General features: G+C 38.1%; 1 protein-coding gene and 1 long non-coding RNA gene across 7 annotated transcripts in view; one reads left to right on the forward strand and one right to left on the reverse strand.

Annotated features, from left to right (window-relative positions):
- The window catches only part of FGD4 (FYVE, RhoGEF and PH domain containing 4), a 198,789-nt gene extending 173,732 nt beyond the window's left edge, over positions 1 to 25,057 (forward strand). For all 6 annotated transcript variants that reach the window (XM_087855765.1, XM_087855766.1, XM_087855768.1 and 3 more), the window contains 9 exons: positions 1,406 to 1,464; positions 1,793 to 1,939; positions 7,697 to 7,869; positions 11,780 to 11,810; positions 12,041 to 12,133; positions 12,454 to 12,579; positions 16,872 to 17,012; positions 19,617 to 19,757; positions 21,187 to 25,057. In XM_087855765.1, the coding sequence (XP_087711891.1) occupies positions 1,406 to 1,464; positions 1,793 to 1,939; positions 7,697 to 7,869; positions 11,780 to 11,810; positions 12,041 to 12,133; positions 12,454 to 12,579; positions 16,872 to 17,012; positions 19,617 to 19,757; positions 21,187 to 21,444 (1,169 nt within the window). In that variant the 3' untranslated portion in view covers positions 21,445 to 25,057. The remainder of the gene's footprint in view (positions 1 to 1,405; positions 1,465 to 1,792; positions 1,940 to 7,696; positions 7,870 to 11,779; positions 11,811 to 12,040; positions 12,134 to 12,453; positions 12,580 to 16,871; positions 17,013 to 19,616; positions 19,758 to 21,186) is intronic.
- LOC148107801 (uncharacterized) overlaps positions 17,899 to 26,740 on the reverse strand; it is a 28,203-nt gene continuing 19,361 nt past the window's right edge. Inside the window, exon 4 of the long non-coding RNA XR_015721664.1 lies at positions 17,899 to 18,033. This is a non-coding gene — a long non-coding RNA (uncharacterized LOC148107801). The remainder of the gene's footprint in view (positions 18,034 to 26,740) is intronic.

Raw genomic sequence — 26,740 nt, forward strand, 5'->3', positions numbered from 1 at the left:
TGTTACATTTCTCCCACCACCCAAGTGAGTCAATGACCACAGGAACTTCTCTTCTTCCCTTTCCCACTTTATAGTTTGGAATTATCCTGACTTGACTTCTTCCACTTTCCACTTCATGCCCACTTCCCATTCATCTGGGCTGTGTGGTTGGTTTTGGTGGCAGAACTCTAGTGGTAGGACTTAAGATGGGGTTACCACTGCTACTCCTCAAACTGCTGATCCCAAGTTATTTTATTTTGTCTCCCTCTACCTTGGATCCTGTAGGGAATGCACAGAATTGCCCCAATCGGGATGGTCCTCCAAAATCTAAATAAACATTCAGTTTCTTCTATACTCCAAGACTTGGACTTACCCAAGGGTGGCAGTGTCAGCCATGAGAAAGTTAGCAACACTGTTGGATATTTTATTACTCTCTTTGGTTGCCCGTTGCTCCTTAAACTAAAATTGTAAGGAAATCACAGAGGTGCTTTTAGAGACCCAAAGGAGAAGAGAAAGCAACAAAAGTGCATTCTGTTCAGCCATGAAACAGAGAAGACAGAGAATTTGGTCTAGAATTAATGAGGTTGTAGCAGTAACAGAATTAATCAGGCCAGTATTGATAAGATAGAAAAGAAAGAGCAGGTCATGATCTAGGATTGAGGGCATTCCCTGGGGTTGATCCAGCAGGAGGCCTCAGCCTCCACAGCTCTTCACCAGCAGTGCCAGAGCCTCCCTTGCCCATACCAGCAGTTCCCATTCCCATCTCTCCCACCACCTGCCCAGCAACAAAGGTTCCATCAGCATTGGCATCAAAGGATTCCCCTTTACTGACCAAGACTAGAACTCTGAGTGTGTTTTCCCAAAGAAAGATGGTTATGCTTGGTGGTTAATTTGCTCATAAATCTCATAAAATAGTTTTCCTGCTGAATTGTTGTAGAGCTTTGACTGAGAAGATGTAGGTCCCAGTGTGGCCCTACAGTATCGTAGTTGTATGACCTTAACCAGGCCACATCACTTGCCATTTGTTTCACCTGCCAAGTGGAGCTAGCTAACAGACTCTCCATTCGACGTTGTGTAAGAATGAAGAGACATCATATATATGAAAGCATCTGGCCAAGTGCCTCGTGCCAATCTAGTGTACACACATTTGTTGATTTTGAAGGTCCGTTATATAGGTCATCTGTATAGTTGTATGTAGGTCATCCGTCTATGTCATCCATTTACAAGGAAATGCCCTTCATGTTCCAAGTAACGTACTTACAAATGAACTTGTTAAAGTATCCGTTTTGTAATGGAAATTGCCCCTGCTTTTGGTGTCAGATGTGGTTGTCGGTCTCAGATTTCTTCTTATTGTAGTATATGTTATTCACCTATCTAGTAGCGTAGGAACAACAAAATACATTTAATTTTCTTTTTTCCCATTTAGAATCACTTGAAATTATATCTACAGCAGCAAGCCATTCTAATAGTGCAATAAGAAAAATGGTAAGTGATTTTCAAAGGAGATGGGAATCTTCTAGTTAATTGTCAATAACATAGCCTAATGTTACCTGCAGGTCTGGACCAAAATGAATTGATACAGGTGAACAAAAAAGATTCTTTATTAAATGTTTAGTGTTATGTGGAATAATTCCCTCCCCTCTTCTCCCAGGTTTCAATTTGCTCATAACTGACACATTTTATACCAAATTTATGCTTAGTCCCAGTCCCTTCTGAATCATCCAGATTTTAGCTAAGGTCATTGTATTATTAAAGCCACCAAGGTCAAACCTCCCTTTATTTGGTCTTGCTGTGTTTTGTTTTAATTTCCTAGGAGAACTTAAAGAAACTCTTAGAGATTTATGAAATGTTGGGAGAGGAAGAAGACATTGTAAATCCTTCAAATGAACTAATAAAAGAGGGACAGATCCTCAAACTAGCTGCTCGGAACACGTCAGCACAAGAACGCTACCTTTTCTTAGTGAGTATTATAGTGTGAGCCGGTCACAGAAGAATAATTCATAAATGTTGTTCTGTACATCTTGGAAAAGTCGGCCGTTTTCTTGCTCACCAAAGCAATTCTGTCTAACCTGGTTTGGTCAACACTGTTAGGATTCCACAAAAGGGAATCTCCTTAGTAACTAAAACTTGTTCTTTCAAGGACACAAATCTTCAAGTATTTAAAAAATATTTTTCTGTGTACTAGCACATAACTGCGACAATGTGACCTGTCCGTGATGATCTTAGCTATCAGTGTGGGGGGGGGGTATGATATGTTTTCTCAAATCTTCCTTGTTTCAGTTTCACTCCTTCCTTTCATTCTTATAGGCTAATAAATGGGTACCATTTTCTGACCAGAGTTTTCTTCCTAATCCGCTCTGGTCACTACTTTTGATCTTTCCAGTTTGAGGAAATGTATACTCAAGGTTGTGAAGCTTGTGCCTAAAATATCTCTGTGAAAAGTACGTGAGTTTGCCTTATAGTTCCTTTTCACTGGAGTAGGTCCCTGTCCTTTCCTTTACTTCCTGGAAATGACATTTAGTCTGGGGCTTATCTCAGATGTAAGAGCTCTTCCTGGGGCATGCAGGCCATTATGTTTTTAGTCTCTGTTAATTCCAGTCCCTTTCTGTATCTGTTGGTATAATAATAATCACAGTGAGAGTTAACATGGAGTAACAATAAGCTAACACTGAGTAATAGCTCAGTAAATGTTAGCTATTGTTAGGATTGTTATTAGAGTCACAGAAACAGAGACACGTTGGTCATGAGGCTGCCCAGTGCCTGGCACACAATACATTCTCAGCATGTGACTCACGTCTGACTTTGTGCTGCAGGGCAGTCATCCCACCAGCCGTAGTATGAGTTTAATTGGGGACTTACAGGTTTTCATTTTCTGGTTACAGCCTCCTTTGAAAGGAAAACTTAACAGGAACTAAATATCATGCATAGGGGTGTTTAGTATCTCTCATTTTTCAAAAAGAACATTTGGTCACCATATTTACTCAACTGTTTTCCCAAGTTTGTGTAACTCAAGGAAATTGAAAACATATGTCTCCACAAACATGTTTATGGGTGTTTACGGCAGAATTATTCATAATAGGCAAAATATTTGGACATATGGATATAAAAGGTATATCTATGCAGTAGAATGTTATATGGCAATAAAAAAGAAGAGAATATTGATACATGCTACACGGGTGAACTTTGGAAGCACTGTGACAAGTGAAAGAGCCATTCACAAAAGCCCATACTGTGTGATGTCATTTATATGCAATGTCCAGACTAGACAGATGCAGAGGGGCGGAATGGAAGCAGTGGTTACCTGGGGCTGCTGGGGAAAGGAAATGGACACAGGGTTTCCATTTGGAGTCATGAAATGTTCTGGATTTAGATAGAAATGATGATTGCACAATTTACAACTATATTAAAAACCACAAAGTGTACATTTTAAAAGGGTAAATTTTATATTATATGAATTACATCTCAAGAACTTTAAAAAACTTATAGATGCTCTAAAAATCTTCATTTGAGCTCAACGAAAGTACTTCACCTCTCAGAGTTTATAGAGAGCTAAAAATGTAAAGCAAGGATTGTGATGTCCTCTCAGGGTTCAGAGGTCTATTTATTTTGAAATCCAGGTTTTGTTATTCGGGTATGGTAAGGCCACCAGATCAGGAGAGAGTTGCCATGAGAAACATCATTAGACCCACAGATTCCCAAAAGGAGAGGCATGCCATACCACAGGGGTTACCTGAGAAAGCAGCCGGGTCCATAAGGGGCAGATGGAGCAAGCAGAAAATGTGAACAAGAGCTTTTATTGTCTGTTCAGTGAGAAGGAATGGGCAAGGCAGCATAAACAGGCTTGGGATTTGCTAGTTTAAATAATTCCATCAGGCTATGGGGCCTTTGGGGGCTGTTGTCTGGTACCTGGCCCTGGGGGGTGAGAGCAGGGGAATACTGGCCCAGTAAGAGCTCAAGAAAGGAGGCAGTGGGGGTGGGCTCTGGATGGGCTGGTTTCTGTATGAAAGGCATGCAGGTGAGTCATTTACAACTTCGAGGAAGTGAGTAACCCTAAGAGGGACAGGTCCCTCCATTGTCAGCAAAGCCCCAAGATGTCAAAGCATCATAAATACAGATGAAAAAGACAGGCTTACTATACTATTTTGGGCAGAATGCATGGGAGTTAACATCTACCTTTGCCTTGACCCTTCGTTCAGGTGCTTAGGTAGTGCTCCTTTCCCCCCTCCTGGATTATATTACGGTTTCAACAGTTAAGCTCTAGCTCTGTGTCTAACCAATTGCCTGGGTTTAATTTTCACATTTGAGAATTATTCTGGAGATAGTTTAAGGTTGAATACCTTGTTGCAGAGCCAAACTAAGCAGCTCTTTGGAGGACAGATGGCAAAGAGCCTTTGGGGAATACAGCTGTAGTAACTTTGAAGAAAGGACCCATCTTGTTCCAGTGATTGTAAGCTATCAAACCTCTCTTGCCATCGCCTCCCAGGAGAACGGAGTCGTAGAGCAGGAGTTATCGGAAAGCCGCATTCGTCTTGCGAAGACCGTCTTAGAAGCATTTCTGTAGGTGCATTCTAGTAATCCCTGCACGCCACTCACCTCCACCCCCCGCACTGTCCTTGTCACACATTCTCCTCTTCACAACACCCTTTTCTTCCTGTAGAACATCTTGGGTTTTTGTACGTAGAAACTTCAGAAGTGCCGTTTTTATTTGTCTCTGTCTCTAGGAAGAAAATGAGGGCTAGTTTTCTGTATCCTACTCTGGCGATCTTACATTTCTCTAAAGAGCCAAATCGCATGTAGAATCTGATTTCCGCTTTCAGCTGAGCTTCATATGTTTGCTCATTTGCTTGCCTCCACACCATGCTTTTTTCTATTACTACAGGATACTCTGTTGACTAAATTAAAAAAATCACACACCTGACATCTGAAAGTTAAAAAAAATCACCAAATTATCCCGTAGAATGACCCAAGAGGTTTCATTCTTGGCCCTTTGTTGTTCTGGTCTTTATTTCGTTATAGCTTGACAGATTTCAGTTTTTTTCCCATTTGACTCATTTAAACTTTGAATACAGAGCAGGCACTGGAAATTTTCTCCAGCCATGTACTTTTACGAACTTTAAAACAAACTTTAATGAAACTGTGTCTGGTGAAACATGACATTGAATTGTTTCACTCAAATATTTCAAGACCCTTGAAATAAGTAGTAGGACCACTGGAGATCAGGAAGGGGGACTCTCCCTGTGCTTTTAATAAAATCGAGGCTGGCTTCTGGCTTAGCACTTTGAGAGCTTGCCCCACCAGCCAGAGATCACACGTCCGTAACTACTTCTGGCCATCGGTAAAATGCAGTGTCCCGCACTGAGAGGGAAAGCCACCTACTTGGTGTGCCAGTTGCTCTGACTTCCCCTTTGAGTACCGGCGGAAACCCACATGGAAGGTGATGGTGGCTTTTGCCACAGCAGCAAGGTTCACAGAAGGAACAGAGGGCATCTACTGCTTTGTAAACAATATTTTATGTCCTTATGCTTTGACCTCTAGGAAGAAGAAAAAGGGTATTTATTGACTAGCATTAGATTGTGATATGAGTTAGATAAGGTTAATAAATAGTTATTGACAGTTTAGAATGTAAGGTCCCACTTAGGAAGCCTGTGTAATCGGGGAAGCGTAATCCTGCAAGCATAAAATGGAAAGGAAACATCATTTATAAGATAGTCTGTCATCTTGTATGAGTGTCACCACAAAAAACAAATGCCTAGAACTTCCATATTTATGGACTATGTTTCTATAAAATAACAAGACTTTGCTGAACTTTATAAAGTGAACTTGAGTGCGCATATCAGATAACTCAGAAATTTTATGCTGTAACATTACATTTGTCACTCAGTTTGCAGAAACATGACGTAGTGGTTGCCGTCTTAAAAGCTGAGCCTTGGGGCACCTGGGTGGCTCAGTTGGTTAAGTGTTCAATTCTTGATTTTGGCTCAGGTCATGATCTCAAGGTCGTGAGATGGAGCCCGACGTCAGGCTCCGTGCTGGGCATGGAGCCTGCTTGGGATTCTCCCTCTGCCTCTGCCCCTGCTCGCTTGCTCTCTCTCTCTCTCTCTCTCTCTCTCTCTGTCGGTGTCAAGTAAATAAATAAATCTTTAAAAAAGAGAGAAAGTTGAGCCTTGTGTATGTTGGTGGCTTCTCTGCAGCTCCTGCTGCATCATTCACAACCTTGACCAAATCCCCTTCTGAGAAGGCCTTCACACAAGATAGGGAAAAAATGTTAACAGGAACAGTCAGCCCCAAGCGCTTGCCTTAAGCGGAATGGTGATGAGAGCCTTTCAGAGTGTTTTCAAATCCCTGAATCCTGTGTACTATAATGAGGCTGGGGAGTGCCACACTTAGAACACCGTGGACAGTTGATGATAGGTCATTAGGGTTCTCTTCTAGAAATGTAAATGTGAAATGTGGTGCTGAGGTGCGTCTGCTAAAGTGTATTTTTAGTACCCTTTCATTTCTACGTTATCCAATGTGGAAATGAAATTCATGACGCTGGTTACAGGAACTTACAAAATAACGTACAAAGAACAACTGATAAGAAATGTGCTTTCAGAATGAGTACAATGGGCAGTGTCACATAAACCGGTTGAAATGTTTTAAAAATCCATCCCCATCTCTTGTCTTGATGGCTCGGTGGAGCCAAATGGAACCTGGCAAAACAGGACATTTTTCTTCATTTAATCCTCTGAACAACCTGTGACTTTTATAGATAATAATCCCGAGACATGAGAGGTTACATAGTGCACAGAGTTTAAGTCCCCAGTTGTTCTTGTCTTTGAAAATTATATGTAACTCTAGAAGCAGTGTCAAACAATAAATAGGAAAGAAGAAGAAAAGTATGGGCCCTCTTTAGGAATCTGCCTACAAATTAACCTAAGTATTTAGCCTTTCCTCCTTTTGCATGTTTCAAGATGTTCAAAAGTGAATCAAATGTCTCCCCAAGCTTATTGTTTGGTCCTGATTAGCAGGCATTGTTCATTGTTGACCAGAAATGGGGCATTATACATACTTTGATTCAGTTTCAAAATAAAGTCCTTCATTTTAAAAGAACATCTGGTAAAGATCTTTAAAAACTTATTAAAATAGATGACTTTTCTATCCATACATGACAAATTCTTAAGATGTAGATCAATAAATTAGTTTTTTCCATAGGGTTTAGTGTGCTAACCCCACATGTTCTTAACTAATAACTTGGCGTTTTTTTCTTTAACTTAATATTAAACACACTGGCAGAAATAATCATTAAATAATACTCGTTTCCTCTAACTAGCTATTGTAGACTTGCTTTGTAAGACACAACAATTAGATATTTTCTTGCCTAAGGGCTTCAGCTTATATGGTTGAGAACTTCAATTCCTGGTATATGGAAAGTCCTTAATAAATTGTTGCTGAACTTAATTGAACTAATTTTTTTTCATAGTACAAAATGATTATTTACTTAAATGTCTATAAAATATTATGAACCACTAAAGGGAAATGTAAGTGTTAAAATAAGGTAATTTTGATACAAGCGTAAAATCTCAATATAGTATTTAAATAATCTTGCTCACATAGAGGGTATGATATTCCCTGGAAATTCCTTGGAATTTTTGTCTAGGGCTGCTTGTAATACCGGTTGCTTCCTTCTTTCCTCTCTGTTTTCCTACTTACTGATGTGTGCGCTGTGTCCTTGCAGTTCAACAACATGTTGCTATACTGTGTACCAAGGTTCAGCTTGGTGGGCTCTAAATTCACGGTTCGAACGAGGGTTGGCATTGATGGAATGAAAATCGTGGAGACTCACAATGAAGAATATCCACACACTTTCCAGGTATCTGGGAAGGAGAGAACGCTGGAGCTGCAAGCCAGGTGAGAGAAGCCTTCCTATCACACAGCTTTCCAAAAGCATCAGAATGAGTCGTAGCACAGAATAATTCTGAGGATCTTTCCCACGTGAATACTATAGACCTCTGGGAATCTGATTAGACCTAAGTAAAGAAACAGAATCTCTTAAAGGCAGGAATCATGTTATCCCTTTTGATTCCTTCGTAGTGCCTGGAGAGTGGTTTTCAGACAGTAAGAATTCAGTAAATTAAATTGACTCTTAGATTTGCAAGGTGCTCAGAGAATGAAGTGGTTGCGTTTGAGCCAGAGTTTTGAGTCTCGTAGGAAAGGGTTCTTCCTCCCTCCACCCTTCGTTTTGGTGCGCGATGTTTATTGATGCTCACTATCCCGTGCTAAATGTTGAAGCATTAACTGTCAGTCCTTCAGTGGCTCTGCATTCATGTGACTTATTGACATTTTGATGGAGAGGATTTTCAGAGGAGGCAGAGTAGAAAAGGTAATGATTTTCCTGCCAAAGTTGGGGGATACAGGAAGGGGGCAATTGGGGTTATAATGGCTTCTGGAAACCAGGACTTCTGGAAGGGATGGTTCTTCATACAAGCTTTGTTGAGTTGGAAAGAAGGGCTGGGGTTCTGGCATCCATCTGCTTAACATAACCATGTTTGGAAAGAAAAAACCATGAGAACCACTGCAGTGGCTACCCCTGGGGTGAACCTCTGGAAGATAGAATGCTGTCATGTTTTGAAATATCTGCCTTAGAAGACTGCCCTCCGTTTATCCTACAAAGGCATATCATGGTGCAATTTGGGAACCTTCAGAAGGTCACAGATCAGAGGGTTAAGTACCAATCCTGACTCTGATGTTCTGATACCCTAGAATCTGGAGACTCAACACTTCTGTTCCTTTTTGTTCTCTTGCACCAATAGCATATGGTTCTGGCTGCTCAGGTGAATTCATCCTGGATATTTGTACTTAGTGACTGCATAAAAGTTTGAAGTTCAGACTTTTAAAAGAGAATAATTCATTTTAGCAGGAATCTGTGCCCAGGGAATCAGGGAATTGGTGAAATTACAGTTAAGGGAGATACGGCAGGCTGGTACAGTTTGAAGAAGTAGCCCTTTGATTTCCCACAGAAAATCTATACTGAAGCTGCCATTACTTAGGGAGCTGCCTGGGGACTGCTCTAAGGATTAGAAGGTGGCATTTCGAGTATAAGTTAAAAGTGTAGAGGACTTGGCTTTGAATGGCATAGTTTTCCTACCTTATGGTGGGATTTTGGGCCCCAACCACCAAATCCGAGGGAAGAATGTATTATGCTGTGCTCGGAGGCTCCTGACCTGAGTCCTCACTCAGTACTTGACTCACTGAGTGAATGCTTCTGGCAACAGAGAGTTCTCATCAATAGTTCTGACCATCAGAGAAGTCTTCATTGCAGATGAAGGAAGACATTGCTGCTCTGAAATCCAGCATACTTCCAAATCTAAAAACCCGAGAGAGGTGTTGAAGCAGCAAAAGAGAGGTGATCAAGGTTTTGGGGGTTGCCTAAATGGACACTCCAGCCATGCATTAGCAGGTTGGCCTATTTTCTCTTCAGGATAGGGCTGATGCATGAGGAATTTTCTTACGTATAAGCAGTAATCACTTCGTAGAGTTCCAATATGCAGTATTGGATACATTTCAGTTGGTATTGAAAACACAGTCATTTTACCTTAAATTTCTTATTTCCCTAATCTCATTGCTGCAGTTATATTTCTGATTATATGGTGAATTGAAAAGCTGAATTATGGGGCGCCTGGGTGGCGCAGTCTTTGGGCATCTGCCTTCGGCTCAGTGCGTGATCCCGGCGTTATGGGATCGAGCCCCACATCAGGCTCCTCCGCTGTGAGCCTGCTTCTTCCTCTCCCACTCCCCCTGCTTGTGTTCCCTCTCTCGCTGGCTGTCTCTCTCTGTCAAATAAATAAATAAAAACTTTAAAAAAAAAAAAGCTGAATTAAGTGATTACTTTTCATCTAGTGTATGATTCTTACAAGAATAAGGGCAAACATTGGAAGTCTCAGAACATCAGCGTGTTACGGTGATTACATAAGCCCAAAGTTGGGTATATATTTGGAGATATTTAAAGATCATTCACTTCCAAACCCACCTGGGAAAAAAAGCGTTCTGCTTTTCTTGCTAAATGATTCAGCCTTAAGACTGACCTTTTACACTCTGTTTCCTCTTTCATATTTAAAAGAATATTAAGTATTTTGTCTTGTATGGTTTTTATGTAATGGTTTTATATATTGCTAAATTAATTTTAAAAAACATAGTAATAAGTAAATTAGAGGAGTAAAAAAATCTGCCAAGATGAGGCAGTAAAACAAAAAGCATTAAAGACTTGTCAAGTTTCTTTGCATTGAAAAGGCTAGAAACAACCGGGAAATAGCTGTGATTCCAGAGCAGTGGAACTGGTTTTAACCAGGCAGGGCCCTGCAGTAGAAAGTCTCTTTTGAGGGGCAAGATTGAACCCCCCCCCCCTCAGGCTCTTTGTCCAAGGATCCCCAGGTGGACAATAAGCAGAATCTTCCATTTGACAGGCACGGATTCCAGCAGCATTCTTGGCACATCATGATGCTCAAGAATAAATTTGCTGAAAGATGGATGATGTCATAGGAGCACAGCTCCGGCCAGCACCACGCGTATGTGATGCCTGTGGGAGCGAGGCATGTGAGGTTCAGGCTGGAGCTCACGCTTAGCCCTAGCCTACCAAACACATGCAAACAAAGAGAGCCCACTCTTTTGGCATTCTTCAAAATCCTCCAGTTTGGAGATCTAGCTGTGTCCAGAACCTACTAATGGGGACTTTCCTAATAGACTCTGTGACAGCAGCCGGCTGTATAAGCTACCTACAAGGGAGATGAAATAAAGAAAATTTGCCTCAGTAGGAAAATAGAAGACTTGACTATAGTCAAGGAAATTTTGTCCCAACAGAAAATTATTAAATACTGGAATGAGTCCATTAATCTGTGAAACTTCCTTCCTACAAGCATCTAAAATGTTTGCTTTGCGTTATCTCCAATAGTTTAAGTACGGTATTGCCTAAAGCTTTCTAGCAAAATTGTTTATCAAAGGAAATGTTAAATAGCTCCCTAAAGCCTTACAAAGATATTTTAGATTCTAGAGGATAATCGTAATCTTTTCTAAGATACGTTGTGACTAGTAGCCTTCAAAAGCCTCCTGTGTTTTCGTAAAGGTGAATTGGAAGACTAGTTGTGTGTCTGGTACAGTGCTAAATCTGCAGTTACCTAACATATTGAGCTAGGTGATGGTTGTTAAACTTAATTAACATCAGGGCAATATATTAATGGAAGCTAAATGTAACTATCCCAGTCAAAAGTTATGTGTACCAAAAACTCTGTTTAAGGGGCACCTGGGTGGCTCAGGTGGTTAAGCATATACATTTCTTCTCAGGTTGTAATCTCCAGGTCCTAGGATTGAACCCCAAATTGGGCTTTCTGCTCAGGGATTCTGCTTCTCCCTCTCTCTCTCTCTAATGAATAAGATCTTTTTTTAAAAATTAAAAAAAATAAAACTCTGTTTAAGAATTTTTTTTGTTCAGGGATGCCTGGGTAGCTCAGTTGGTTAAGCATCTGACTCTTGATTTCAACTCAGGTCATGATCTCAGGGTCGTGAGATTGAGCCCCAAGTCAGGCTCCACGCCCAGTGTGGATAAATAAAATTCTCTCTCTCCCTCTGTCTCTCCCCCTTTTCTTAAAAAAGAAAAAAAAGAATTAATTTGTTCAGTTGCCAGCAATTCTGTTTAATTTTTATGTAACTCCTCCCTAGACATCCCTGAATTTTCCAGAAAGTTGAAACAGCATTAAACCATAGTTTTATTCATGAGGTATAACTCATTACTTTTCTCTGTACTCACTTGAATTTTGTTTTGTTTTAGTTCTGAGCAAGACAAAGAAGAATGGATCAAGGTAAGCCATATTTCTGTTTTTTATTTTTGTTTTTTGGTAACCTTTGTATGTGTACTCAAACGTGCACATAGAATAGATAGAATAAAATCTGTCATATAATATTTGTCATCAGAACAAGGTCATTTAATTTTTAAGATCATTCTTACGTCATAGATGTTGTTCGATAAAGCATTTTCATTAATCTGCATGTGATATTTTAATGTGTGCTTTGAATCTCGTTTATATTTTAGGCTCTTCAACAGACCATTGATGCTTTCCATCAGAGACATGAGACCTTCAGAAATGCAATTGCAAAGGATAACGACATGCACTCAGAGGTTTCTGTAAGTCGAAATAAAGTCTTCAAGTTCTTTTCTCTTTGCAGTTGCAGATCTGTCTAATCATTTTCTTATCTTGCCTTTTCTCTTTGCAATGTCAGAACTGGCTATTTAGACAGAATCTCATTCTTTCTTACATGAATACAATAGTGAGTGCCTTTTTATGCTGCTTAAACTTCTTTAAACTTTCTATTTCTTTTCCTAGGTCATGAGGTTCATAGGATGATATGAGCAGTGTTTTCAAAGTCCTTTTTAATAAATTAGTAAATAAGTAAATAAATAGATGGAAATGACAGCGTTTTCTATTAAAATTGAATCCATTTTAGACTGCTGAACTAGGGAAAAGAGCTCCAAGATGGATCCGAGATAATGAAGTAACAATGTGTATGAAATGCAAAGAGTCTTTCAATGCACTAACAAGAAGAAGGCATCATTGTCGAGCATGTGGACATGTAAGTGAGATTTCTTAATGATCATGAAGGTTGTTAGTAACTAGGTAAGTGTAGTATAATCATCAAGTTTGAAAAGGAGGGGGAAAAATCATTCAGTAAATAAACCACCTAACTGATAAACTTATTTTGATGACAGCTATGTGTAAAACACTGTGCTGGGTCCTGGAAAAAATTTGATAAACGAAATGATACCCTTCTTCACCTAGCTTACATTCTACTGGAGAATATAACAAAAGTCAAGTAAATAGACAAATAAGCATTTCAAATTACTATAAAAACAATAAGGAGGCAATGAAGAAGTTAGAATGGAGAATAATGTTAATGGAGGAGGACTTGAAATCAATTTTACTTAGAAAAATGAAGACCTGGGGCGCCTGGGTGGCTCAGTTAGTTAAGCGTCCGACTCTTGATTTGGGGTCAGGTCATGATCTCGGGGTTGTGAGATGGAACCCCCCCATCGGTCTCCCTCTGCCCCTCCCCCTTCCCTCTCCCCCTATTAAAAAAAAATTAAGAAGAAAGAAAAGAAAAATGAAGACCTATCTGAAGGGTCGATATTTAAGCTGATGCCTAAAGAGAGGTGGGAAAGGCATTCGTTGGCTCTGTATGTCAGAAGCCCTGAGATAGGAGAAAATTGGGTCTGCTCTTGAGATGCCAGAGGTCATGAGGCAGGAGCCCAATGAGTATGCAGAACTGTGGCGTAAGAAGTAGTTAGAGGTAAATAATAACCAAACGAGTTGATGTCCTTGGGAAAACAAGAGATGGAATTTAAGGCTTCTAATGGGAGAGGGAAACTTCCCTCCATTATAACAAAAAGGAAAAAGGAAATGATGGGTGCAAATGTGGGTGTGTTTTTTATTTTATGGTAGGAAATTTTCAGTATGATGATAACTATGTTGTCATTGAAGTATGAGGAAGAGTCATCAGCTGAAAGAAAAGGGGGAAGGGTTGGAGAGATGGGGGAAATTCAAGAAAGAGGGCTCAGTATGAAATAGTTGTCTCTGGGCAGGGGAGTGAGCCTCCCCAAGGAGCAGGTGTGGACTGCTCTGTGCCCATTAGAGGTTTACGATTATATATGCAAAGGGACACACAGTCCACTTACTGGCAAGGATTGTTCTCTCACAAAATTCAACACCTCCAGCCAGAGAAGGCAGGTGACAGGTTTTCAGTGATTTGAGTTGTTTCATATAGAAAAGGTGAGGAGGAACAAAGCACGAAATGAGGCAGGAGAGAGAGAACAGCAGGTTTTGGATGGCCTTATAAACCAAGTTGAAGGTGATATACTTTCTTCTAAAAAGCAACAAGTAAACAGAGAAGGGTAGGCTGTGCTTTAATATATTAGTAGTATGCTAACGTGCAAAACAATTCTTATTGATAGTTCTTCTAGATTATTCTCTTATTGCAGATTTATTCTTCCATTTTTATCGTGAGTTTTCTCTCAGTGAAGCAGTTTTGTGGTCAAATTCAATTTGATTGCAAACAACTATTTTTCTCCCTGAGGGTAAGACTTTTGATCTGTCATTGAGTTTGTTTGAAACGATTTTAGGTATTGACTGATAGACTCACCTTCAGTAAACAAACAAAACTGTGTTTGAACGTGGACTACCAAAATACTATAATATGATTTGAAAATAAATAAGATAGTAGCTGATATGAATGTACAAATGCAGGCATGTCTAATTCCAAATCCTACAGTAATTTCATTGTAATTATGAGAAAACAATGAGTAGTTCTTTATCATGAATTTATATGCTGTGAACCTAAACTAAAAGTTTTACTAATATTTGTGTGTTCATAAATGCTTTACTACAAATTGGGAAAAACATGCTTCTAGAAGCAAGTAGATAATTTTTTATTTATTTATTTATTTTATTTTGTACAGATTTTATTCAAATTCCAGTTAATGTACAGTGTCATATTAGTTTCAGGTGCACAATATAGTGATTCAGCACTTACATATAACACCCAGTACTCACTACAGCAAGTGCCCTCCTTGATCCCCATCACCTATTTAGTACCTCCCCCACCTCCCCACTGGTAACAATCAGTTTTTTCTTTATAGTTAAGAGTCTGTTTCTTGTTGTGGCCCTCTTTTTTTTTCCCCTATGCTCATTTGTTTTGTTTCTTAAATTTCACATATGAGTGAAATAATGGTATTTGTTTTTCTCTAACTGACTTATTTTGCTTAGAATAATATTATCTAGCTCCATCCATGTCATTGCAAATGGCAAGATTTCATTCTTTTTGATGGCTGAGTAATATTCCGTGTGTGTGTGTGTGTGTGTGTGTGTGTGTGTGTGTGTACACGTGTGTACACACTACATCTTCTTTATCCATCCATCAGTCAGTGGATGTTTGGGCTCTTTCCATAGTTTGGCTATTGTAGATAATGCTGCTGTAAACACTGGGTGCATGTATCTGAATTAGCATTTTTGTTATCTTTGGGTAAATACCTAGTAGTGCAATTGCTGGGTCAGAGGGTACTTCTATTTTTAACTTTTTGAGGAACCTCCATACTGTTTTCCACAGTGGCTGCACCAGTTTGCATTCCCACCAATAGTGCAAAAGGGTTCCTTTTTCTGCATGCTCCCCAACACCGGGTGTTTCTTATATTGTTAATTTTAGCCATTCTGACAGGTGTGAGGTGGTATCTCATCATGGTTTTGATTTGTGTTTCCCTGATGATGAGTGACGTTGAGCACCTTTTCATGTGTCCGTTGGCCATCTGTATATCTTCTTTGGAGAAATGTCTGTTTATGTCTTCTGCCCATTTTTTAATTGGATTATTCGTTTTTTGGGGTGTTGAGTTTTAGAAGTTTTATACATTTTGGATACGAATCCTTTAACAGATATGTCATTTCCAAATATCTTCTCGCATTCAGTCGGTTGCCTTTAGTTTTTTTGTTTCCTTCACTGTGCAGAAGGTTTTTATTTTGATGAAGTCCCAATGGTTTATTTTTGCTTTTGTTTCCTTTGCCTCAGGAGACATCTAGTAAGAAGTTGCTATGGCCAAGAAGATAATTTTTTAAACTGGAAGGTTTTTTCCCTAACAGTTATCCTATAATAATCAGAAAACAAACTGCTAAGAAATAGCATGCATTTGCATTGTACTCATTCATTTACTGGCATTTTGTAAATGTTCATTGGGTGCCTTATGAGCAAAATAAATAAGGACAATTTCTCACAGAGCTTATAGCCTAGTGAGGGTTACAAACATAAACTCTGAATAATCACATGAGTATATGATTAAAAACTCATCAGTGCATCAAGAAATGTAAGAGAACTTCAGTAGCATAGGTGACAAGAGACAGTGCTCTATTCTGGAAGTTGGAGGAGTCTTCCTTGAGGAAGTGAGATTTGAGTCAACATCTGAAGGATGAACAAGAGTTAATTCACTGAAGCAGAAATGAGAGAGGAACGGAGTATAGCACCTCAGGGGCTCTAAGAAGCCAGTGTCATAGGGGACACAAAGAGGAAGAGGGGCAGATTGTATAGCATGTTGTAGGCCATGGGGAAGAATCTGTTCTTTATCCAAGAGCAAAGGGTAAACTGTAAGGATTTTAAATAGAGGAGAAACCTATCAGATTAGCATGTATAAAACAGCATCTGGTGCTGTTTGGAAAATAGCTTGGAGGGATGTAAAAATAGAGGCTAGAGAAGGCTCCAGTAAGAATTCCAGTAAGCATGCTACAAGGACCAGTCATGAGACTATAATAGTCCAAATTACATTGATAGCTTGGACTTGGAAGGAAGATGTAGAAAAATAGACAGATTGAAAAATATCTAGGAGATAAAATCATCAGGACTTTGTAATGTGGTGACTCTGTGGGGTGATGTAGAGGGAGGTTTTGAAGATGATGACTCCTAGGTTTCTGACTTGCCTTGACTGGTTAGATGGCTGTGCTATTTTCTGTAATAGGGAGCACTAGAAGGGAACAGGTTGGGAGGGGTGGGGTGAGTCAGGAGAGATCTGAGGGCAGGGAAAATCAAGATCATTAGTTCATTTGGGAGTATATTGATGAAACATCCAGAAGCATGAAGGGTAAACGTCTGGACCAAGCCTTTGAAATCTCCTGCCTTTAAGAGTGAGCAAGACAAGGGTGAACAAGGAGAACCCATACTCAACAGAATTATAATACCATGGTATATACTCCATTAGGATACAGGTATCCTAATGTTCCTAGGGTATTCTTAGTCTAGTTTAAATTTGTGTTGAATATTTAACTCCTTCTTATTTATTATTGCTCTGATTATTGCTCAAATCTTTATGATTATTCACTTTTTTTAAATTTAAGGTGGTTTGTTGGAAGTGTTCTGATTACAAAGCTCAACTTGAGTACGATGGTGGAAAATTAAACAAAGTTTGTAAAGACTGTTATCAAATAATAAGTGGATTCACAGACAGTGAAGAAAAAAAAAGAAAAGGAATTTTAGAGGTATGGAATACTAAATGTTTGATAACTTTTAAATTTTTATGCAAGGAATATAGAGTTGTCTTTTAACCCTGAAGAATACAAACAGCATATCTTGTTACTTCTCTTACTATTTAACAATTTGAAGAACAAACAAGATTCATGTCCTATCCTGCTAGATTTGGGGATCATATTCAGTTGTGTAGAAAGAAGAGGGACAAGTGCTGTATTTTAATCAACATGCATTTGAGAGTGAAATACGCTGGTTTTGTGAAGGTGACTATAGTCAAATATTAGAGTATTACTTGTTTGTTCTAATGCCCGACTTATATTTTTTAATACGAAAGCTTTTCTGTCAGTTTTATCATATTGGCTTCAAAAACCACTGCCTGAAATTATTAAAATTCATGTTGAAGTATTTATTACCTGAAAATGTCTACCAACTTCTTGCATTAAAATCATCATTTGATAGCCAGTGACAGTAATCTGGTAACTGCATTGAAATATCATTGAAATGTCTTGCAAATGAATTGGACTCATGTTTTTAGACTAAAGTCAGAACCTCCCAAGCCTGGGAACTATAATGCAGCTTGTATCTGAAATGAGTTTTACACTCAAAGACATTAACATAAGGAATAAATTATGTAATAAGGCCTTTGTGGCAGAAAGTTCGACATAACCTGGAAAGTCTGTGAAGAATAGGCTCATGATCAGAATTCTGTGTATCTAAAGCCAGAGACATACTTGGTTTATTAAGAATTTTCGTGGTTTATTAATAAATAAGCATTTATTGAGCATCTATACAGTGTAAGCATACCAAGGTCATTTCTGTTCACTGAAAAAGAACCCTAAACTTCAGCATCCATTGAAGTTTAAAGTGTAGGCTGAGAAGCTCAAAGTATAACTGAATTCTTCTGGGGTATAGATGTTGCTTGTAGGCAGATCAAAATGCACTTTCTCTGGCAGGGAAGGTGGAGACACATTTCATTGGCTCCCAGGAACACAGCCTCAAGACTTAAACGCAGCAACTGATGAAACTGGCATACTATAATGAGTCAAATAACTTGTGTTAAGGGATGAATTTCAGTCTGTATCTATGAAATAAAAAAAAACTCTAGGTAGTTTTCTTAAAAAACCTATACTTGGGGGACAAATTACCAGGGTAACACTTTTAATCAAGTAAATATATAATGTGAGGTCCAGCAATAGGAGATAGTACATATGTGCACACACACACACACACACACACACATGCACACATATATATTTGAAACTGGCTGCATGCCAACGAGTTTGTTGTGTGCTCTAGACCAACGGTCAACAAACTTTTCCTGTAAAGGGTCAGAGAGAAACTATTTTAATCTTTGCAGGCAAAGAGGAAAAACTGAGACTATCACTTCTATACCAAGAAAGAAAATGTTCTCACAATGTTTTGACAAAATTCAGTAATAACTTAGTATAACTTTTTATAATATGGTAATAAGACTGGAATTCTGTGTGGGTAGGGGAGATAGCAATTTGTTTAATTGGAGTCCAGAGTTAGTGTTTGCTGACACCAAATTGATTTTAAATGTTCATCTATAAAAACTATTCTAATAGCTCATAGGCCATACAAAAACAGGTGGTGGGCTGGTGGGCCCTAGCTTGCCAACCAGTGCTTCTTAAACCGTCTCTGATGAAGGGCCAGTTTTATTTCCAAACCACCACAGCTCAATATTTTTGTAAAATACATAATCATGTTGGTTGCATGTCATCACAAAGTCCAGTTGCTCTAAAAATTTCCAGGTGCTTACTCTTACTTTCTGTGCTTTATCTTGAATGGGTAGCAAAGCAGTCTGAACCAGTACTGTTCAGTGGATGGCATTGAGTAGCTCTACCCTAAGGATTAGAGTAATCGAAAATAGAAGCAAACCACTTGCTTCCCATAATGTGTATAATAATATCTATCATTTAGTCAAATGGTTTTGTTCCCTTCTTGACCAGAGATAGATAGATAGATAGATAGATAGATAGATAGATAGATAGATAGATGTCTCTATCAGGAGACAAAGCAGAAAACTGTAAAATCTACAAAGACTTGTTGCAGTTTTAAAAACTTTTAAATTATCTCAGGTTCCAGGACAAAGATTGCTGGTCAGTATTTGCCATTTTGCTATTGCAGTTGAAGCTGGTATAGATTGTGGTTAAAAGCTCTGGATCCAGACCCAAATGCCTAGCATGCTGGTTCCTAAATGTGTGATCTGGGGAGAGGTACTTCATCTCTGAACCTCATAGATAATGAAAGTGGTATCTTCTTAGTGTTGGTATGAGGATAAAATAAAATAATACACATAGTGGGATAAGAAAAGCACCTGCCTAGCAAGCACTCAGTAAATGTTTAACTTTATTTAAATTTGAGGCCTGGTACTATAAAGAGTTAAAATTCACTTAAATAATTTCCCTGGCTCATGAAAGATCTAGATGAGTGTTTAAATAATCATTGCCGATGAACCCTTTCTGGACATTCCCAAGAGACATTTTATATGACTATATTGTACTTTATGAATATTCCCTTAAGGTGAGTTACTTCTCTACCTGGTTCATTTTGTGTTCTCTCTCTCTCACTCTTTTTCCATTATATTTTTCTAGATTGAATCAGCAGAAGTATCTGGAAACAGCATAGTGTGCAGCTTTCTTCAGTATATGGAGAAGTCAAAACCTTGGCAGAAAGCTTGGTGTGTGATCCCCAAACAGGACCCTCTTGTGCTGTATATGTACGGTGCCCCCCAGGTATCTAAACGGCATCTTTCTGAAGGGACAGAGGTCCTGGGGCGGTTGCGGGGGTGGGGGTGGCAAATAGACACTGAACTCAGAATCCTTCCATTACTCCTCTGCAGAACAAGAGAGCTCAGAGTGTTGCATTGTCTTTCATTACAATTGAAAAATAATTAGTAACTAAAATACAAATTTATTTAAACTGATTTTTATTTTTTTAAACTGTTTTTTTTTTTTTTTTTTAAGATATAGCCTCTGGTTTCTTCACCCCGTGCATCACTTGCCCTCTTCTCCCCTCTCATTCCTGTTCAGCGATTGGAGAAAGGATGATTTGGATTGGGAAGGGGCATGGGAAGCAGGAGTGAAGCAGAGGGAGAAGCAAGGAGGAGAAGGAGCCTGTTTGAAGAGGGAAATAATTATTATAGGTTGGGTTTTTTTTTTTTTCCTGAATGGATAGATACCTTAAAGAAGAAAGGAATTTGAGAAGAAGGGGAATTTAAATCAACCCCGGGTTTTCATTGTCCAGTAATAAGTTTTTGAGAGCCATGTATGCATGGATCGGACCTCAGTCTGTGGGAGCAACAGACATGCAGGCGTCGCTTCTAACCAGAGCAGCACCAGGCACTGTGGATTGTGTGGTGCTTGAAAAACACCTGCGTTCACCGGGAAAAAGATAAAATCTTAAATGTACCTGTTGTATTTTAGCCTGTCTCTACATTAAGGGCTGGTGACATTTTATTTTAGAAATAAACTTAGGGGCGCCTGAGTGGCTTAGTCCGTTAAGCCTCTGCCTTTGGCTCAGGTCATGATCCCAGGATCCTGGGATCAACTCCCGTATCTGCCTCCCTGCTCAGCGGGAAGCCTGCTTCTCTCTCTCCCTCTGATGCTCCCCCTGCTTGTGCTCTCTCACCATGTCAAATAAATAAATAAAATCTGAAAAAAAGAAAGAAAGAAACTTAAAATACCAAGGTATATATTGTTTTCTATTTCATTGTTTTTCCTCTTCCCTTTTCTTGTCCATAAATAAAATGATGCATGAATGAATGGATCACCAAGTAAAACTGTGTTTGGTAATCAAATCATCATTAACATTTGCTGGTTTTATACAGTAAGATAACTATTATTCTTTCCCCTTTTCATCTGAATGAAGAGCTAAATGGACTCCGTCACAGAGAGAGGGGGTGGGGTGTAGGGTCCATGAATCCCAGCTGATTTAGGTGTCTGCTCTCATTCACTAATTCGTTCAGCCAGCACTGAATGTGTTGACCTCACGTCCAGGCAGTATGCTAAGCACTGGATCTCCATCTCTGTCCACAGAGAGCTCACAGCACGAGTCTGTGTCGAACATTGATAGGTAAAGAGTTTAGTGGGAGCCAGATCACAAAGGGCCATGGATAGCAGGCTAATACATCTCACACTCCTGTGTACCACGTTTTTTCCTTAGGACGTCCGAGCCCAGGCCACCATTCCACTCCTCGGCTATGTGGTGGACGATATGCCAAAGAGTGCAGACCTGCCCCACAGTTTCAAACTGACCCAGTCCAAGTCTGTGCACAGCTTTGCTGCAGACAGTGAGGAACTGAAACAGAAGTGGCTGAAAATCATCTTCTTAGCTGTCACAGGTGAGACACCAGATGGTCCCAACAAGCATCCAGCCACCTTGGATGATCATCCCGAACCTAGGAAAAAGTCAGAATGCTGAACTCCAGGACCATCCACGATGTGGAGGTCTCAAGATTTACAGCTCAAGACATTCCCAGCCCTCCTTACTCATCTCTTAGCACTTTATGTTGAAATATAGGCTCATAAATGCATCTTTTGGGGACTATTTTCCTATGTTTCTGTACTGTTAGTGAAACCGATGTGCAGAGCCATTCTACCGATAAAAGTTTGAAATAATGTGAAAATAGAGCATTTTTTAATGAGCTATTCCTTGCATATGTACTTTTGTCTTGAAGAAAACAGTATCAATGGGTTCTATCACTATCAGGTTAGAATAGGCCACTTCCATCTAAGGTCCTTTATGTCTTCTCCCTCACAGGTAGGACTTGTAACAGTTTGAAAAATATACCTCCATGTTGCCAAAATAGATCCATGGTTAAAAAAGAAAAAAAAAATTACAGGGACAGTTTAGGCTATTGTATTAACTTATTTAATTTAGTTTATAAAGCTCAAGCTGCATAAATAATGTATGTTCTTTTAAAACAAAAAGGACAACTTGTTGGTGTTCAAACTTTCAACTTATTAAGAAAAGATAATACTTGTTTTTGTAGAAATATTCCTAAGAAGAAAATATCTCAAGTATATAGCAATTATGTGTATATAGTATTAAATATGAATATAATTATATTATACATGCTTTTCTCTTCAGCTTTAGGTTCATATTTGTCTCTAATTTATTTTTTAAATATAAAGCATGTTTTATCTTGGAATTGAACAATGTTCTAAACTTCAGAAATGTTTTTGGTGATTTATGTTTAACTGATTGACATCTAAGGGTATTGATATTTTTATAATAAGAAAAAGCAGTAATTTATGTGGCATGGGATATATTAGTTCCAACAGTATTTTTAAAGTACTATTTTTTCGTTCTGTGCCTATTTAAAACAGTGCCTCTCTTTGAAGGTGCTAATAATACCTATTTAAATATATAATGAGGGTTTAATTAATGCTTCAGTCTTGATTATTCTGAGATAATACACTTTGGCCACTGGGATGGTGGAAGTCACGCAGGTTATTTTACCTTTCACAGTCCTGCAATTGTTGTAGCAGTTAATATCAGCATGTGCAAAACTGTTCACAGAAACCTGAACCGTACAAGATACCTGACTTTATACAGAGCTGGGACACATGGAAACTACATTTATTGTAATGTTTTTCTTTTCCGTAAGACTGTTAAGCATGGTCAAATGAGGACTATATATAGTTAACACTTAAGGTAACTGTGTGGGCCTATTCCTTTGTCAGATGGGAAAGGAAATTCACATGTGTTTGTGGGGTAGGTAGATATTAGAGGAAGTTTATGCTCAACTCTTCTAACCACCTTAGTGAAGAAGAGGAGAAGAAAACACAATAATCAAAAGCAATATTTTAATGGCAGATTGGGGAGGTACAAGATGTTTGAAGAGAGTCTGAGCATTTTTTTCAAACCCTGTCATCTGGGGAAGTTTTAATAGTCAAAACATGATTTCTTGTCACAAAGGCTGCTCTTCATTATATTATATTGTGGTTGTGATTAAAATCTCACATTAAGTTGGCTATTTAACTTAATCTTTTTCTCAAATTAGTTTTTTCCCCCCATTTATCCTGTTATGCCCCAGACATTATCACTTTCAAATGCCTAAGTCTGCTAGAAATCCACAAGAACGACCCCACTATCTTGGCCTTTGAGAATTATACCTTAAGTGTAGAATGGATTCACTCAGAATTTGAGACAGCCACACATTTATTCAGGCCTGTCATTTTAAGAAATATTTGAAGTCTCTCCTTTTTTCCCCCCACTCCAAAGGAGAAGGTAAACTAGTTATGGCTGACACAATTAGATTGCCTTTCTCTATAAAAGGAATGCCAGCCATGATCATTAATATTAAGCCAAATATTTGGAATCAGAAAGAGATAAAGAAAGGTGTAGCTTCTTAGGCCCTATCAAATCAGGGACAGACCGAAAGAAATGTTACATCACTTCTCTTTTCTAGTTGCCAATCGTGTGGGGGCTGGTGTGTGTGTATGTACAACATACGTATTCAGGGTGGCTTTTGAGATGCTTACACTAGAGCTGTAGATGATGCATTGGCGTTCTGAATCTCCAAAAAAGAGAAGCAATAAAGATGTAGAATGATTATCAGGAGAACATGACTTTTGTAAACTGTGACTAGAGCATTGGAAACGTAAGGGTCGGTTTAGAAGATTTATGGGCCAGATTATTTTTGAAACCTATTCTGAACAGTGAGGAGAGTACACTTTGCCGATCATAAATTGTTATCCTGCAATGGGAGTAACATGAATACACTCAAGTTTTGGCTCAGTAAATATCAATGTTATTTAATTTAGATTATCAAAAGAATATGTAAAAAGAATATAGTCATGTTCTTGACATGATCTTTAATTTCTCAAAAAAATTAGAAATAATTGTACTAGAAGAGAATTTTTGATTATCCAGTTACCATCTTTCATGGTCCACCCTGTGTTCTTTCGACAAGCACAAAGAGAAGCATCGAGGCAGCCTTACCTGTTTCTCATAAAGAATCACTAATGCTTTTACTTGGAGGAAGGCAAGGGACTACCCTTAGGCACGTAGTAAACACCCAGCTAAACCAAAAGACATCAAAGTGTGACTGGTTTCAAGAACCATCATATATGTCTTGGTTTCCGAGACACCTGAGCAGTCATGACAAATTGAACATAAAAAAACAATTGATTGCTTTCCTATTAAAACCAACATTCCATATAGGCTTTATTCTTTATTTTCCCTAATTTGGTGCTTTCCAAGTCATCTTTAAAGTGCCCTTTCTCCAAACTTAAAAAATACTTCTTGATAAAAACTATTCATTAAAACATTCCAATGTTTTAAACTTAAATTTTGCTTTTACTGAAAGTCTACCATTTGGTATATTAAGTATGAAATGTAGTGCAGACTTATCCAGGTTTTAAGTGGGACTCAATAATGAAAAATGCCACCAGCCACTTTTGTAATAATGGCATCTACAATGCCATCATGTATGCAAGCAATAAAATTCTTCAGGGTATGTTTTTATACTGAAATTTTAATATGAATGCCCCTAGCCACAAGGATATAGAGAATTAACTTTTAGAAATGATACTATAACTCAAATTACTGGGTATAGGGAAGGGAATGGGGGGCATTATTCCTTGGATTCAAGTAACTGTCAAAAGCATTTTTCCTTTTGCAAAGGGTATGGATGGTGAGAGAATTAAGCACATCTGCACTACTTTATCCAGCTACATTCATTCTCCATGAAGTTTAATACAACATACAGGTTGGTATACTTAACTGCATTGGGCGACCTACCCCAATTAAAAAAAAAAAATTCCAACCTAAAAAATTACCAAACTTTTTACAATAACTAACGTTTTAAATGTGCCCTGTCCCCATATATAAATACACATTTGGATTTTTTAAAAGAGTACTTGTCGTAGTCATAAGTATATAAACCACAAACTTCATAGTACTGCAGGGTTGTTAAAGATTCATTGATGCCTTCCAAAAACCTTATATCAAAAATACTTCCATGAGTTCACAATTCTGTTTTACTTTTTCTTGTCTACTTTGTGGAAACAGGGTAGATTTTTTTTTTCCTTTCAAAGTTTAGATCCCATTTCTGATTATATTTAAAGCCTTAAGTTCTTATTCTGAGAATATTGTCTGTAATAACTCTAATAATGATCTTTCTGGACTAGATATACCCAGAGGAAAAGGCACCAACAGGAGCGAGTAAACTTCTGAGGAACAAAAGTCTTATTTTTTGCAGGTATCCTGGCTATAATGCAGAATAGAAGATTAATTAAAATTTCCTACATCATATGATGTGTTAGCGGGTCTGAGATTAAGCACATGGTATTTATAAGCTAAAATTAATTCAAAAGGCAAGAATGTCTTAATGTTTTCATTCTTCAATTTTGTATTCTTCAAGAATGTATAATATAAAAACTGTGGCTAACCAGTTCTTATTCTATAGAACTGTATTGACACCTGTAGTGGATCGTGTTACTTCTTCATTCTCATCCAATTTTAGTAGAATCAAATTGCTTTTTATTTTCATATTACTATCTACTATAGATTCTTCAGATTTAGAAAATGAGTATGATGTATAAAGACCACTAGATATGCTTTTAAAACCCTTTTTGTGAATTTATGCATATATGTATATATGTAAAAACATTGTTGATTTCCAATTCTGTTTTTCCATAGGAATGAAATTTTTATAGAAAATGTTCTTTTTAACTTAAATATTTTAACATAAATTATTTACATGGATTTTTAGTACAATTCATCCTTATGTGTGCCCCGTAATCATGTTTTCATGAGATTACTTTCTTTACTGATATAGTAAAGAGGAATAAAAAAATTAGGAAATGAAATAAGCAAGAGTGAACAGAGAGGTAGACAGAAAGAGACTGCTGATCACCAGATTAGAGCGGTATATGTTCAGACAAGAGAAAAATACTTGAACTGCAGAAGGAATATGAACTATAAAATAGAAATCTTTATAATTGCATACTGATGGGATCTGTGGCACCCAGGCCTTTTCTCCATTAGCTACTTTTTCCTTTAGGCGTAAAATACTTTCATTCTATGGGCCATTTTCTGCACTGTTTACTGAGGTAAAAAATTCCTCTAAAGTCAAACATGATTTTTCCACTTTTTGGACTGAGCATTTGTCAGAATGCAATGTCTTTTCTGTGTTTTGAGATGGACTAGCATATGGCTTCTACAAGATAGTTTTTAGCTCATTGGGGTCACTGAGAGTTACATGATGGTATACTTCTTCCTAAAATTTGTTATGGTAGATTTAGTGAGAAATTAAATCAAGAAGTCTCATTGTAGCATATTTTAATAAGTGAATACCAAATACATAGAGTGAGATATATATACGTATATATATATCAGTTTGGAAAGAAACACAATAGTCTTGGGGACCATTATGATAACAGAATTGCATTATATATTACACATGATGTGGATGTTGGAATGTATCATTTGAGGGGGGTCTCCATTCATTAGCAATCATGCCTGTATATAAAACTTTTTTTTTTTAACCAAACTAGCATTTTATTTTGTGAGTGACAGTTGACTGATATTTTTGAATAAGTGTTATCTGGGTTTTAGAATTGTTGACTGATCAGTTTGAAAAGGTATGTTACCAGAATTTTAGAGTTAACTCCAGTGTGAAAAAGTGTACACAAAAAGTAATTCTTTTCTAGCTATATGAATGTAATATACTTGCATATAGTGTATATATTGTGTAACATATGTATAT

The sequence above is a fragment of the Ursus americanus genome, chromosome 25, assembly GCF_024610735.1.
Source record: "Ursus americanus isolate L20-20 chromosome 25, mUrsAme1.1.p, whole genome shotgun sequence".
Taxonomy (NCBI): domain Eukaryota; kingdom Metazoa; phylum Chordata; class Mammalia; order Carnivora; family Ursidae; genus Ursus; species Ursus americanus.